The 12,549-nt window shown below is 34.7% G+C and overlaps 1 protein-coding gene across 1 annotated transcript in view; it reads left to right on the plus strand.

The window, feature by feature from the left end:
• USP12 (ubiquitin specific peptidase 12) overlaps positions 1–12,549 on the plus strand; it is a 40,880-nt gene that overhangs the window by 12,817 nt on the left and 15,514 nt on the right. Inside the window, exons 2-4 of the mRNA XM_026074332.1 lie at positions 768–848; positions 8,646–8,859; positions 12,169–12,395. Coding sequence (XP_025930117.1) covers positions 768–848; positions 8,646–8,859; positions 12,169–12,395 — 522 coding nt within the window. The remainder of the gene's footprint in view (positions 1–767; positions 849–8,645; positions 8,860–12,168; positions 12,396–12,549) is intronic.

Genomic DNA, 12,549 nt, shown 5'->3' on the forward strand with positions numbered 1-12,549 from the left:
GTAAATCAACAGAGAACTCAAAGAACCAATTTTTCTGCATTCTTGGCTATTATCTCCCTTCCTAAGAGCTTGTCTTTGCGTTAAGGAATAGGACTAACCGAATATATTTAGTTAATCTGCCATGTATGATTATTGAGCTGGGACGCAAACTCTATTTCCATCTTTTCTGGGTACAAATGGGAAGATGTTTAATCCATTCTTCATTTTTACTCTCTGATTTATTTTTGTTTTCCTCCCTCTTGACTAGAGGGATTGCTTCAGTATTAGGAAGTGAACCTAACTCATAAACCCTGAGTCCTGTGGTCTGAGATCTGATGATACTGGTTTGGTGTTAACGAATTCTGTACCTGTGACCAGTATGGTGTTTTTTTTTTTCCTGTAGATAAAAGAAAGTAAAACAACATCTTGTTTGGAGGATAAAAACATTTGACCCAGGCAACTGTAAAACTATGCAAATGTAAGAATCAGGATTGAAATACAAAGTGAAATGCATAACTGTATCTCAGTACACATTGTAGAAAACATAGCTGTTCTTGACCATTGTCTCTCTTCCCCAGATGTCTACTGTGGCTAGACTCTAAGCTGTGACTGTTTCACAGGCCAGCGGTGTGTACGAGCTGCCACTCGTGGCTGTAGTTCAGCATTTTAGAATTTTCAGAGGCAGTCATTTATCCTTGCGGAAAAAACTCAGAATATCTTTCTCAAGTGGTTAAACTCACTGTGTACATAGCTGCAACACTAATATTTTATCGCTTTTAATTTTCTAGGGCGCCAATGCCTCAGCTTTGGAGAAAGAGATTGGTCCGGAACAATTTCCAGTCAATGAGCACTATTTTGGTTTGGTTAATGTAAGTTTCAGTGCATAACCTGATTGCTTTAAAATTACACAAGTGAATTTGCTAAATGACAAGATTTTCATTGAGTGAATAATTAAAACACTGAAAGACTTATTCTTTTAATATATTTAATGTATTGAAATATATTTCAGTATTCAATATATTGAAATAATTGTTGAAATTGGACTATATTTAATACTTTATTTCATTATAGTTATTATAGCCTATTTTTCTTTAAATCACTGTCTTGCTATTAAAATGTAGAAGTCTTAAAAAATATTTAGAATATATAGCTTGCAGTTGGTAATATGCCAATTTAAGTAAATAAATACACTAAAATAAAAAAAATCTGTGGAAGACCATTGATGATATGAAGCGTTCCTGTCTGCCATTTGTATTGAAATGTTAAAAAAATATTGACCTTGAAGGGGAAAAAGAAGTGTGGAAAAAACAATCTTGTTCAATTCTATCATAAGTTTTCAGGTGTAACTTACTTTTCACAAGCAATAACAGAAATTAAAATGTAATATTCTTGTTACGAGAAGTTTCATGATTCTGTCTGAAATCAATTATTAAGTAGTTTTCTTTTTCGGGGCTTCAGAAAGTACATATTGAAAACAGGTTGATTTTAACATGAGCCATCATCTTAATGAATCTGATGAATTATAATACTGTTCTGCTACTACAACATACATCTCTACCTCTACATTCTTAGCACTGACAGGCTTCTGGAATGTGCACTTAAATTAGTAATTTAAATTAGTAATTTTTTCCTTTTTCATGAAAGGTTGAAATACCTTCAAAATATGGCTTTGTTTCTCTGAAAAGATGAAATACTGTAGTTGAACTGTTAACACTTGCTGTTAGTTCCATAGCTGAGTTTAAGCTTGTAAACTCATTTCCTTCAAAGCAGTTCTTACCTCTTCTCAAATCCGTTACTCTGACAGATAAACCTGTTTTCCTAGTCTCTTGTTTCAGTCCAGAGGATTTGTCATGTCTCTCTGCACATATTTCCAAATGGATTGAGAATCATTGCACTATTTCTTTTATACATACAAAAACTGCTAACATTAACTCATGCCCAGAATATTGGTTGGTACAATTGTGCTCCCACTGTCACGTTTTAGATTTGAATGTATCCCCTGTTTTTGCCATAGAAATGCATCTGGAGAAAGGAAAATACAAAAGACAGACCTGAAAACTTACAGCATCCTCATAATAATCTTATACAGTCAGATATCCCAAATGAATCTTGTCTGATGATTCCATTGACCAATTCCCTTTCTCTTGAGAGTATGGCACTTTTAAAATTTGAACTATGAATTATGGCAATGAGCAAAAGCCTTTTCCTGTCTTGGCACTGTCTTTTAATAATGCTTTAACATTTTTAGAACAGTGGCTTAGCTTAAGCCTTTCTCTTCCTCTGTGGTTGTGTCTCTCCAAATGCTTATTAAAATGACCCAAATACTCATGCATTAAACAAACTAATACCAGATCAACCTGCAGATCACATATTAGAGAGAAATTCCAAATTTAAGTTAACCATTTAAATTCAAATGTTAAACTGGGTAAATATACTGATGTATTTCCACCTTAACTTTTTAAGGTCTTCAAATATTTGATTTATTGCACAGATTAATCCAAAATACAGAGGAAAAAAAAGTAAAAAATTTTTTTGAATTTGGTATGAAGTGGCCCATGCTTTTGGTATATATTAATAGTATTCTGTTTCCTATCTCCTACTTGCTGTATGTTTAAAGAAAGAAATGTTGAATGTAAAATGTGTTCTTGTCAACAATTAAACTTGTCCAGGAGTGGGTTGTTATTTTTCCACTAGTATTTTTCTTCTTTGCCATCTTATAGGACTAAATGTTTACACTGTTGAGTATATGCCTCAGTTCATCAAAACCTGTATTTACTTTTTTAAAATCTGTTATGTTCTTTGTACTTTGTAGCTTTTTAATAGAAAAAAACAATCTTTTAGTTTATGCAGTCTATCTGTTGTAATTGTAGTTGCACACACAGTATGATATTATATTAAGAATTAATGAAACAGTAAAATTCTATTGAACTGCTAATCTTGAAGCCCAACATACTTTGTAGCCGTAAGAAAAGTTTCAATAAAAGATACGCTTTCTACAATGAAGACAACAAATTCTGTCTTTCTGCCATCCAGAGGCAGTAGGAAATTTGAGGGGAGCTCTGTCTTTTTTTGAAGTCATTGCCCTCAGCCATGTATATAAGAGATCAGCAGCTCAGATATCTCAAGGTACTCTTTTAATTTCCTGTGTAGAACAGGACAATAGATATTTCTTATTTTAGCTTCAAACAATGAAGTTTTATGGACGAAACTTCTTCAAATTGTAACTGAAAGTGAAATGGGATTCTATTAAGTCTGTGGCACACTAGTGCTGTGTGTTTCAAATACAGTGGTTGGCTAAGGCAGTTCAGTCATACTGTTGCTTGAATGGTTTTCAAATCTGTTATACTGATTGTGTTTACTATTAATTATCTGGATGCCATTACATGTGTAATAAACTTGCAGAATTCAAATCTGCCAGGAAGGGGCAAAGGTAGCAGTCTCTTTACTAGCAAATAGCCAGTTTCCTATTCAGAAGGAATGACAGAGCTGATGATAATTAGGAGTAATGAACTGTTAGATTGAGAAGTGATAGCAATCACAAATTTCATCTCCATTGAATTTTTTTAATCGTTTTATAGCAATTACAGGAAGTGAGGCTTTTAGAGGTTAACTAACATTTACTACTAATTTCTTCTAATTCATTTATCAATTTTGTTTGTCCTAATTTTGTCCACAATAACTGAGAAAGGCCACGTGATGTGGAAATCAATAGCTCTGTTCCAACTGTGTGATAGCTAGTCATTTGTAATGTCTGGGACAGAATTTTAGATACAGGTGATGATTCTGTAATAGAGACCTGTGAATCATAAATGTGGAGATTATCCAGATATAATGTAAAAGAAGAAAGGGTAGAAGGACCCTCTTATCTCCTCTTCAGCTTTTTGGGGGAATCCAGAAATTATTCAGAGGCTTTGCTGAAAGAACAATTTGAGAGGTAAAAGAAGAATTAAGAAAGGACAATTATGGGAAGCATGCAGAAGAACAGATGGTCAGTAGACTTTTTGATTGTGTCAATGAAAGCTCTAAATAGAAAACTCTGCTTACAGTTAAAAGGACAAATACCGTTCATGAATTCAGCAGAAAATATTTAAGACACATGGTAAGATGAAAATGTTATTAGCATGAAGTACTGCTATTTGAATCCACTAAACTGAAGATCGTTGTGAACTGTCTATCTGAGGTAGCGACTCCCCTAAAAATGCTAAGCATGAGCACTTTATTCACCTAATTCTAATTTTCCCTGTCAGGGGCAAGTCAAAGTGTACTTCAGACTTGCTGCTGATTCCTTCTCTCTGCATGTCAAGCCAAATGCTAACTACAGAAAAATAAAGTTAGCATTGCTAACATCATCTGGAGAGCCTGAGCATGTAGGAGTGATTCCTGATGTCAGGTCAAAGAAAGGTTTCTTACCTGAATAGAGGTTTTACTGATGAGATTCAACAAGTATCAATTGCCTCTGTAGACGTGGCTCAAATCTTTAAGCTACACGTTAATAATCATATGGTATATGTTCGATGATACTTACCAAAGCTGTAGTCTCACCATTCCAAATACAGCTCATGTTGTCATGTTTTTTTTCCTCTAAAGTTCTTTGGGAACAGTTGCAGGCTTCATTAGTCAAACTGCTGCTATGCAGTCCTCTCCCACTCCTTTCTCCAGCTCTGGCCACCTTTGTCCTTGTGCTGAGCCATTTCAGCTTACTTAGGTGCCAGGCTCTCCTCTTTTTCGTTGCCTTGGTTGAATAGTTTTCTACCAGCTGAGTAAGCTGAAATGGTTCCGTTCCAGGTCAGACAAACTACAGTGCTGGCAGAAGGTGTAGGAGGGAGGATTATGCAGCTGGCAAGGGAAAGGAGTGTGGGACCATGAGGATCAGATCATGAAAATGCAGCATCAGCACTGCATTATATTACTGCAGTTCTGAAGTAGCCCTGGCAACTTGTAAACAGGTAGAAAGAAGTATCCTTTTAGTTCCCATTTTACTAAAAATGTCAGCCATGAATGTCAGGTGTAGGAGTTGAATTCATTCTGAACCAGCTGAAAATTCAAGAAATTTGGTGTGCAGAAACTATGGGAATGCACATGGACAATCAGGTCTGCATATCATTCTTCTTTCCCTCTAAAATTCAGTAATGCAAACTCTAAATGTCTGTATTCTGCACAAATTAAATTCATAATCTTATCCAATGAGTATCAAATAACAAACATTTTTAATCTGATAAGGTGACCCCTCTTCAGAGTTTAACAGACTTCCAGAACAGAAAGTTTGATTATTCAGGCTCCTGCAATGGATCTGTGTGTTTTGGAAGAATTGCAACAAACAGCAGTTGTGAGAATCACTGATGTATCAGATGGAGGAGGAACCATCCTGGTATACCAAAACAGTGCTCTAAGCAGATCTACATTTGTGTAGGTCTCTTGATCATTCTTGGAGATATGTATGGTTCAACAAACAACTTTTTTTCCCCCAGTTGTGTATTGCATCAAAAGGGTAAACTGTAAGGCCATAAGCTATTTGCAGTGAGTTCAGTTTGTTGCAACTTTCCTGATCGTCTTGCTCTTCCCCCCCCCCCTTTTGTTTCCAGGCAGACTTGTGTTGTAAATTTGATATTGGGCTTTAAAAAAAGGGGGGGGGGGGAGAAAACAATGTATGCAGTATTTTTGTGAAAGAAAATAATCTGATTTCTCAGAATTTAGAGCAGAAGAACAATATGAACAGAAAAAAGACACTTTTTTTTTTTCTTAAATATGTATGTTTTAAGATGGTCCTCACAGGAACAAGGAGGCAAGCAATAAATTAGTTGAAAGCATTAGTTAAAATGACTCCACTGTACACAGTTTCTATTACCTTTCTCTGATTGAGATAGAGAAGTTCCAGTATCCTGTACAGACTGACAGATTAATATACAAAATTACTATGGTGGCCTTTCTTACTGCTGTTTCTTACTGGCCTGTCTTACTGCTTTCTTTCTGCTGTTTCTCTGAGACAGACTTCACAAGCATTTCATTTTCCAACTGTTTTATTTTGAGTAATGCTAGCTAAATATCCTTTGTGTTTTAAATAGTTTGATGGCCTTTCCATACTGTGCAGTTTCATATCTCAGAGTGGTTGGAGTGTACAGATTGTCACTACAAAGCATACAGTTTATGTTTACAAGCTTCCCATTATGTAGTGGATCGCTTTCATCTTCTTACAAGTATTGTGCTTCTGAGACAGTGCTAATTGTAAAGTGAGGAGAGAAGAAAGGTGTCTGTTTTTCAGTTTGGAAGGAGAGCTAAGGATTAAAGAAGGAGAATTAGAAAGGGATGTATGTTGTAGAGGTCAAAAAGGCCCGGATTGGCAGTGTTCAGTAGATGGTGGGAGGACAAGGAGACTTGGAACAAGGGCTTAGGTATTTTTGAAATTAGGGATGTGCTTTTGTATTGGAATCAAAGATGGAAAGGAAGGTAATAAATGCAGATCTTACCACATTTATCTGTATTACAAAGTCATTATAATTTCTGAATAATAGTAAACTTACATTTTAAAAAGATTTTAAGTTTTGAAGCTATGAAGATTGATGTTCTTAGATATAAAAAAAAAAGTGAAGTAATAAATTTCTTCATGAGTCTGTTGTCAAACAATCTTCTATTGATTACTATCTTTCTGAATTTGGTTGGAGAAAACCTCTTAAGAACCAAATCTCCTTTTATTTCCTATCTACAGGCATGTAGGTTAACGTATAATCATTAAACTTAACCATCTCAATTTCTTTCAGTGTTCTGATTTCTTTGTTGCTTTGCATTTTGGTTGTCTCTCACTGCATGTTTGCCATTCTAATTAATTTGTCCTCAGACTGCTTCCTTTTAAAATTGGAATGTTATGAAATTTTTAATTTGCTGCCTTTTTATCTTTTGACACTTGCTGCAGAAATTATAGCACTTTTTCCATTTGATTTGATTTTAAGAACTTTCTAACATTTTAATATAATTCTCTTTTTATGGGTATTTTTAATTAGAAACTCATAAATAATCAGCTTATATTATTAAATGTTTTGACATAAACTACTGTGTGACGTTATCTGCTTCCCTTTAAGAAAAAAAACTGTCTTCTCCTCTTAAAACCAGTGACCTACTTGAGTATAGAATTGGGCCACAAAGAAGCTAAAATAAGCATTCTCTCTAGCTTAAAAAATAAAAATAATTGGTGTTAATTTCCTCACTTTTTTTAATATGGTGGTCTTAAGAATTTGTAATGTCTCCTCTTTTTTGTTTTTTAATTGCTCATTCTTTCTGTGCATCTTGGGTATTTACAGAGCAGTTCTTCATATTTCTTTAACTAAAAAAATGAAAAACAATTATTTACTTGCCAGTTTTCTACTTAAATTATGTGTAGTGTTCTTGTTGGTCATTGTCTCAACTGGGAGATAGTGAAAAATGGTTACTTCTCTGTTATTCTTTAGATTTAAAAGCTTTCAGTCCTCTTTTTCTATTGAAAGAACTTGGCTCTTAAAATACCCCTAAATGCACTCTTTTTCCTATATAACAGTGGCCCCATCACAATATAGCCTTATAATTTGCTACCAGTATATGCTAACATTTTTATATAAAAGATAAATATGAACATTACTTTTGCATTTTACAGAATGTGTGTAGTAGGTGTGTGTTTCAATTTGCAGCCTGAGTGAGTGCAGCTGAAAGGCTAGATTGTTTGCTGAGGGCCTTATAAAGAATTTCTGACACTTTCAATGTTAGGTAGTAGGCTCCACTGCAAGAGAGCAGCATGCAGTGAGAGGAACTCTATCCACTGACCACTCTCGATGCCTTCGTAGAGTGGGAGTTTCTAGTGTTGGGGTGAGCTGGAGACAGTGTCAGTGATCAAAAGATCAAGGGGAGAGAAGGAGTGCCTAACAGCTGGAAGGAGCCTGGGAGAGAGGAACATCTGGAGTGTCTTGATACAAAGAGGGTTACAGATACTTTTCTAGCTGACTCTTTTCCCCCATTTCAGTTCAGGGGCCTGCCTCCATCAAAATACGCATGTCCAAATTGTGTATTCTTTTTCTTTCAGTCTCAATTTTGAGACTACCACCTATGCCATAGCTTTGAATCCTAAACTAGTGATATTTCAGTGATTTAAGAAAGTTCTTGAATGTGAATCCTGTCACCCTGGAGTGGAAATTGACACTTTAGGAACAGGGTAAAGCAGTTATTTCTGACTTTGATCACAACTAATAAGATTTGGAGAATCCAATTTCTGAAATGTCTGAAAAGCTATCTTAATTTATAGCTGAGTTTCTTCACAGTACAAGTCATGCTGTGCCTGTTCTTTACTGTTACGGCTGACGTGATAGATGGATAGGTTTTCTGGGTAATTCTGGACGTATTTTGGGAGCTGTAAAATTGTTGGTATTTGAACATTTTGATCCACGTTAATGCAAAATATTATTAATAAGTTAAATTTACAAGTAAGAAAAAACAACATTGTTCAAATTTACCGAGGTATTTCTCACTTCTACTTACAGTATACTTGTCCTTTGTGAACCAGGAATATTCTTTACTATCTTAAAGTCAAGAAGAAATGACTTGCAGAAAATTTGTCCCTGCTCATGCATTTTCTTATACTTTGGATTTAATTTTTCATCTCTACAGTAATACAGTGCAAGCTAATAAATCTCTCTCTTATTTTACAGTTTGGGAATACATGCTACTGCAATTCAGTTCTTCAGGCACTTTATTTTTGTCGCCCATTTCGAGACAAAGTCTTAGCATACAAGAGTCAACCAAGAAAAAAAGAAAATCTCCTTACATGCTTAGCTGATCTCTTCCACAGTATAGCCACCCAGAAGAAGAAAGTTGGAGTGATACCTCCCAAGAAATTTATAACAAGATTACGAAAAGAAAATGGTAATATTTTTCTTTCTCGTGTAATAATCATATCAATTGTGATTTAGTTCCGAAGTTGAAATAGTGGAATAATTCACCTATGTATTTGCTAAGCATAAGAAGTGTTCTTGGTGTTGCAATATAAAGAAGTTGGTCCTAGAGTAAGGACGTAAACCTGGAGCCATTTTGAGAGAGAATCTTTGTCTCTTTTCACATAGAACTGAGTGTATTGTCAGTGGCTACTTATGAAATTGCTTGTTAATTTTGCCTCTTTAAGAATTGTACTTTTATAATCAAAATTCACTGTAAAGCTTTTATTCTGTATTTAAAAAAATTACTCTTTGAATGTAGGTACTAGTTTCCCAAATTGGGTGTGTGGAAAGGACAGTAAGATATCTGTGCAAGAATCTAGCTTTTAAAAATGAACAAATTTTTAAATTCAATGAGGATTTATGCAGTACTTAACTTGACCAACTATTTTTTTTAATAATTAATGCATTTTAGAAGCAGTAAGCGGTTTTATTTAATTTTCTTAGAGTTATGGATATCCCAGGTTTCTAGAGATTTCCACAGATTTTTACCATTTCTTAGTTTATCCGCAGTATTTGTTGATCAAAGTATTTTAGAAAATAATTCTATATTAAAATACAAATGAAAGCTTGTAATCTGCTACTTGATTTGGGTACTTTTTAAATAAATTATAACATGAAATCTTACTAAAAAGTAACCATTAACTTTAAATAAATAGTGTAAGGTAGCATATTTGCCACTGCTGCAATAGAAATGTTCATACTGTTGTAATCTCTCTGAGAGCATATATTCAGACTGAAAAAAATTTAAATGTTAGGATGACCATCTCTGTAAGTAAAAACAAAGAATAAAATATTACAATGATATTCCTAATTTTAAGTGACCCCCATAAAATGCACACCGTGAATAGTAATAATGACATTGGCAATGTTAAAAAACTTCTAATTTGATGTGCAGTCTCTTACCTACACAGATTAGAAAACTGTCATTCAGTAAATGTAGTAAATATAATTGTATTTTGATGCACTTACAGAACAAATTAATCATATTGAATATTACTAACCACAGCAAGTGCTGGGGTCAATTCAAATGGAAAGTTGAAAGTAAAACACAGGAGCCATTAAGTTCTTTTTAGAAAATGTTACTTTTTAATGCTTAATTATGTCATAACACTAGAATTCTAGGCAGGAAAAGGTGAAATCTTCATGACTGGAGATCAGATGTGAAAGTTCAGCTCTTGTTGGCTTTTTAGGTCTCTTCTAATGCTGATAGTCTTACCCTTCTTACAGAAGTAAATGGCTACATTGTCAAGCATAGATATTATATATGCTATTAAGTGTTTATCGTAAAGGTATATAATTTTGTGCTGTAAGTAAGAGTTAGATTAAAAAAGAAATCAGATGGGTATGCAATACCAACTCTAGATTATACACTGGTCAGAATCCAGCCAGACTGGAGCGATGGCTGAGAACATAATCTTTACGTGTTCCACACTACAATCCTGCTATTCTTTATTGCCAAAGTCTGAGTCCAGTATATGTTCGTTAATGGTCTTAAAGCTTAGCATGCTAAGAAGCAGCTGCCAGCTTGAAGTCAGCTGAAGGTATACCATTATGTTTGCTTAAAGCTCTTCTAATCATAAAATGAACAATAGCAAGGTCATGTGTGGAATTCATTCTGTTGTACTTCGTGTCAGTTTACTGACTGGGCACATAGCCCTGAAGAACTTCTGAAGTAAGTGTTTTACCTCAAGAGACTTGCAGTTCTTGTTTTGCCTGTACTTACTCAATTAAATAAAGGGGTTACAGTTGGCTAGATTCAGAATTAGCCTATTCTTATTACTCAAAAGTAGTGTAGCAGTTCATTAAGTAGGCTACTTGTTTTATCGGCTTGGCTGACTCGTTGCATTATTTAACTTCTCCAAGTGATCTAGATAAGCATTGAATTCTCCCTATTTTGCTAGTTGCTCAGGATTTTTTCTTCTGTTTGAAGAAGTATACCCCCAGATGCCATCGAGTGAATGATAGTAAAGCTTCCATGTAGTCCCAATATGCACTTCAAAAAATTAGGCTTCACTGAGTATCTTTTTCACTCATCTTTCCAATCCTGGGAACTACCCCTTCACTGAAGACAAGTCTTTTAGTACATTTTTGAACTAAAAGCAAATTGCAAGTTATAATTGCGCGTTCAGAAGATTTGCATGGTATTAGCCAGTGATATGGGGTGCTTTTTCAGTTGGCAACTAGATTTCCTTGTGCCAGCTCCTGCTCAGGAAGAGAGAACAAGTTGCTATTACTAAATCTGGTTTATAGCCTTTATAGTTTTCTTAATCCACTCCTATAGTGAAGCTTTGGAGGCAAAGGACTTCTCAAGGTGTTATCTTGAAGGACTATAACAGGCGATGTTTTCAGGGTGGTACCGTTTTGAACATAAACAAGAGAATAGACTTATGAGAATGATATACATATATCAACCTCCAGAAGCAATTTTTCAGATCTTGAAAGATGGATCTATTACTTGAAGTCCTAATCAGAAGCTTGTTTGCTGTTGCCTTGGCTAGGTCTTTAGACTAATTTGGCAAGGCTCCTAGAGATACTGCCTTACTTAAAGAGCTTTGAGTAAGACGATGGTTGTTTAAAAATCCCATTATCTTTCAGTTCTTTGCTTTAATCTTATTTTCATTGCTAGTAGTCATGACACTGTACTTGTGACAGAGCAGCAGTTGACTTACAACCATAAAAGTGAAAATAAATAAAGCATTTATTGTTCATATTTTTCCTCTGATAGAACATATAAAAAGTGAAACGTTTCCTGTTGAAAGTCCTCAGTGCATTTGTGCAAATATAAACATCTAATGCCATTTGAGATGCCCTGTTTTATCCAAGACATTGACCTAGGCTTGGCTGATATGACATGGCACCAGTAAGATCCAAATTGTTATGGACTGGCATTTGGAGGCTGGACTGAATAAGCTAGACATTTCAGATGGCACTATAGGTACACCTATATTTAGGTAGTTGAATCATGCCCTAGTTTTACCAGTGAACCCTTCTGTGAGAATTCTTTTGAGCTGAGATATTGCTGTAAATATAAGCTGATTTCCCCTTCCCTTCTGCATTTTTTGCTTAGTTTGTAAAGTACTCATCTTAGGATGGTGTTGGATTGTCATGTATGATTCAAGACCTGAAGTAAAGACTGACTTTTGAAAGGTGTTTTTTTTTTTTTTTTTTTTTCTTTTTTTTTTTTTTATTAKAGCACTAACAAACTAATTAAAAAAAAAATCTGTTCTTTATCTTATAGAACTTTTTGATAACTACATGCAGCAGGATGCACATGAGTTCTTAAACTATCTATTAAATACAATTGCGGATATCTTGCAAGAGGAAAGAAAACAAGAGAAACAAAATGGTCGCCTACCTAATGGCAACATCGACAATGAAAATAACAGCCCACCAGACCCAACCTGGGTTCATGAAATCTTTCAGGGAACATTAACTAATGAAACTAGATGTCTTACTTGTGAAACTGTAAGTCTGTATCTACTCTGTAAAACAAATTCTTCATGTTTTCAGAACTCATTTATTTCAACAAACTAACATATTAGACTGATTTCTTTCTTTGGAAGTCTTATGTTTGCATGAGCATTCGTGTTTTTTTCTTTGTTATTGAGACAATTTCAGC

Source organism: Apteryx rowi, unplaced genomic scaffold (genome assembly GCF_003343035.1).
Source record: "Apteryx rowi isolate R43461 unplaced genomic scaffold, aptRow1 scaffold_386, whole genome shotgun sequence".
Taxonomy (NCBI): domain Eukaryota; kingdom Metazoa; phylum Chordata; class Aves; order Apterygiformes; family Apterygidae; genus Apteryx; species Apteryx rowi.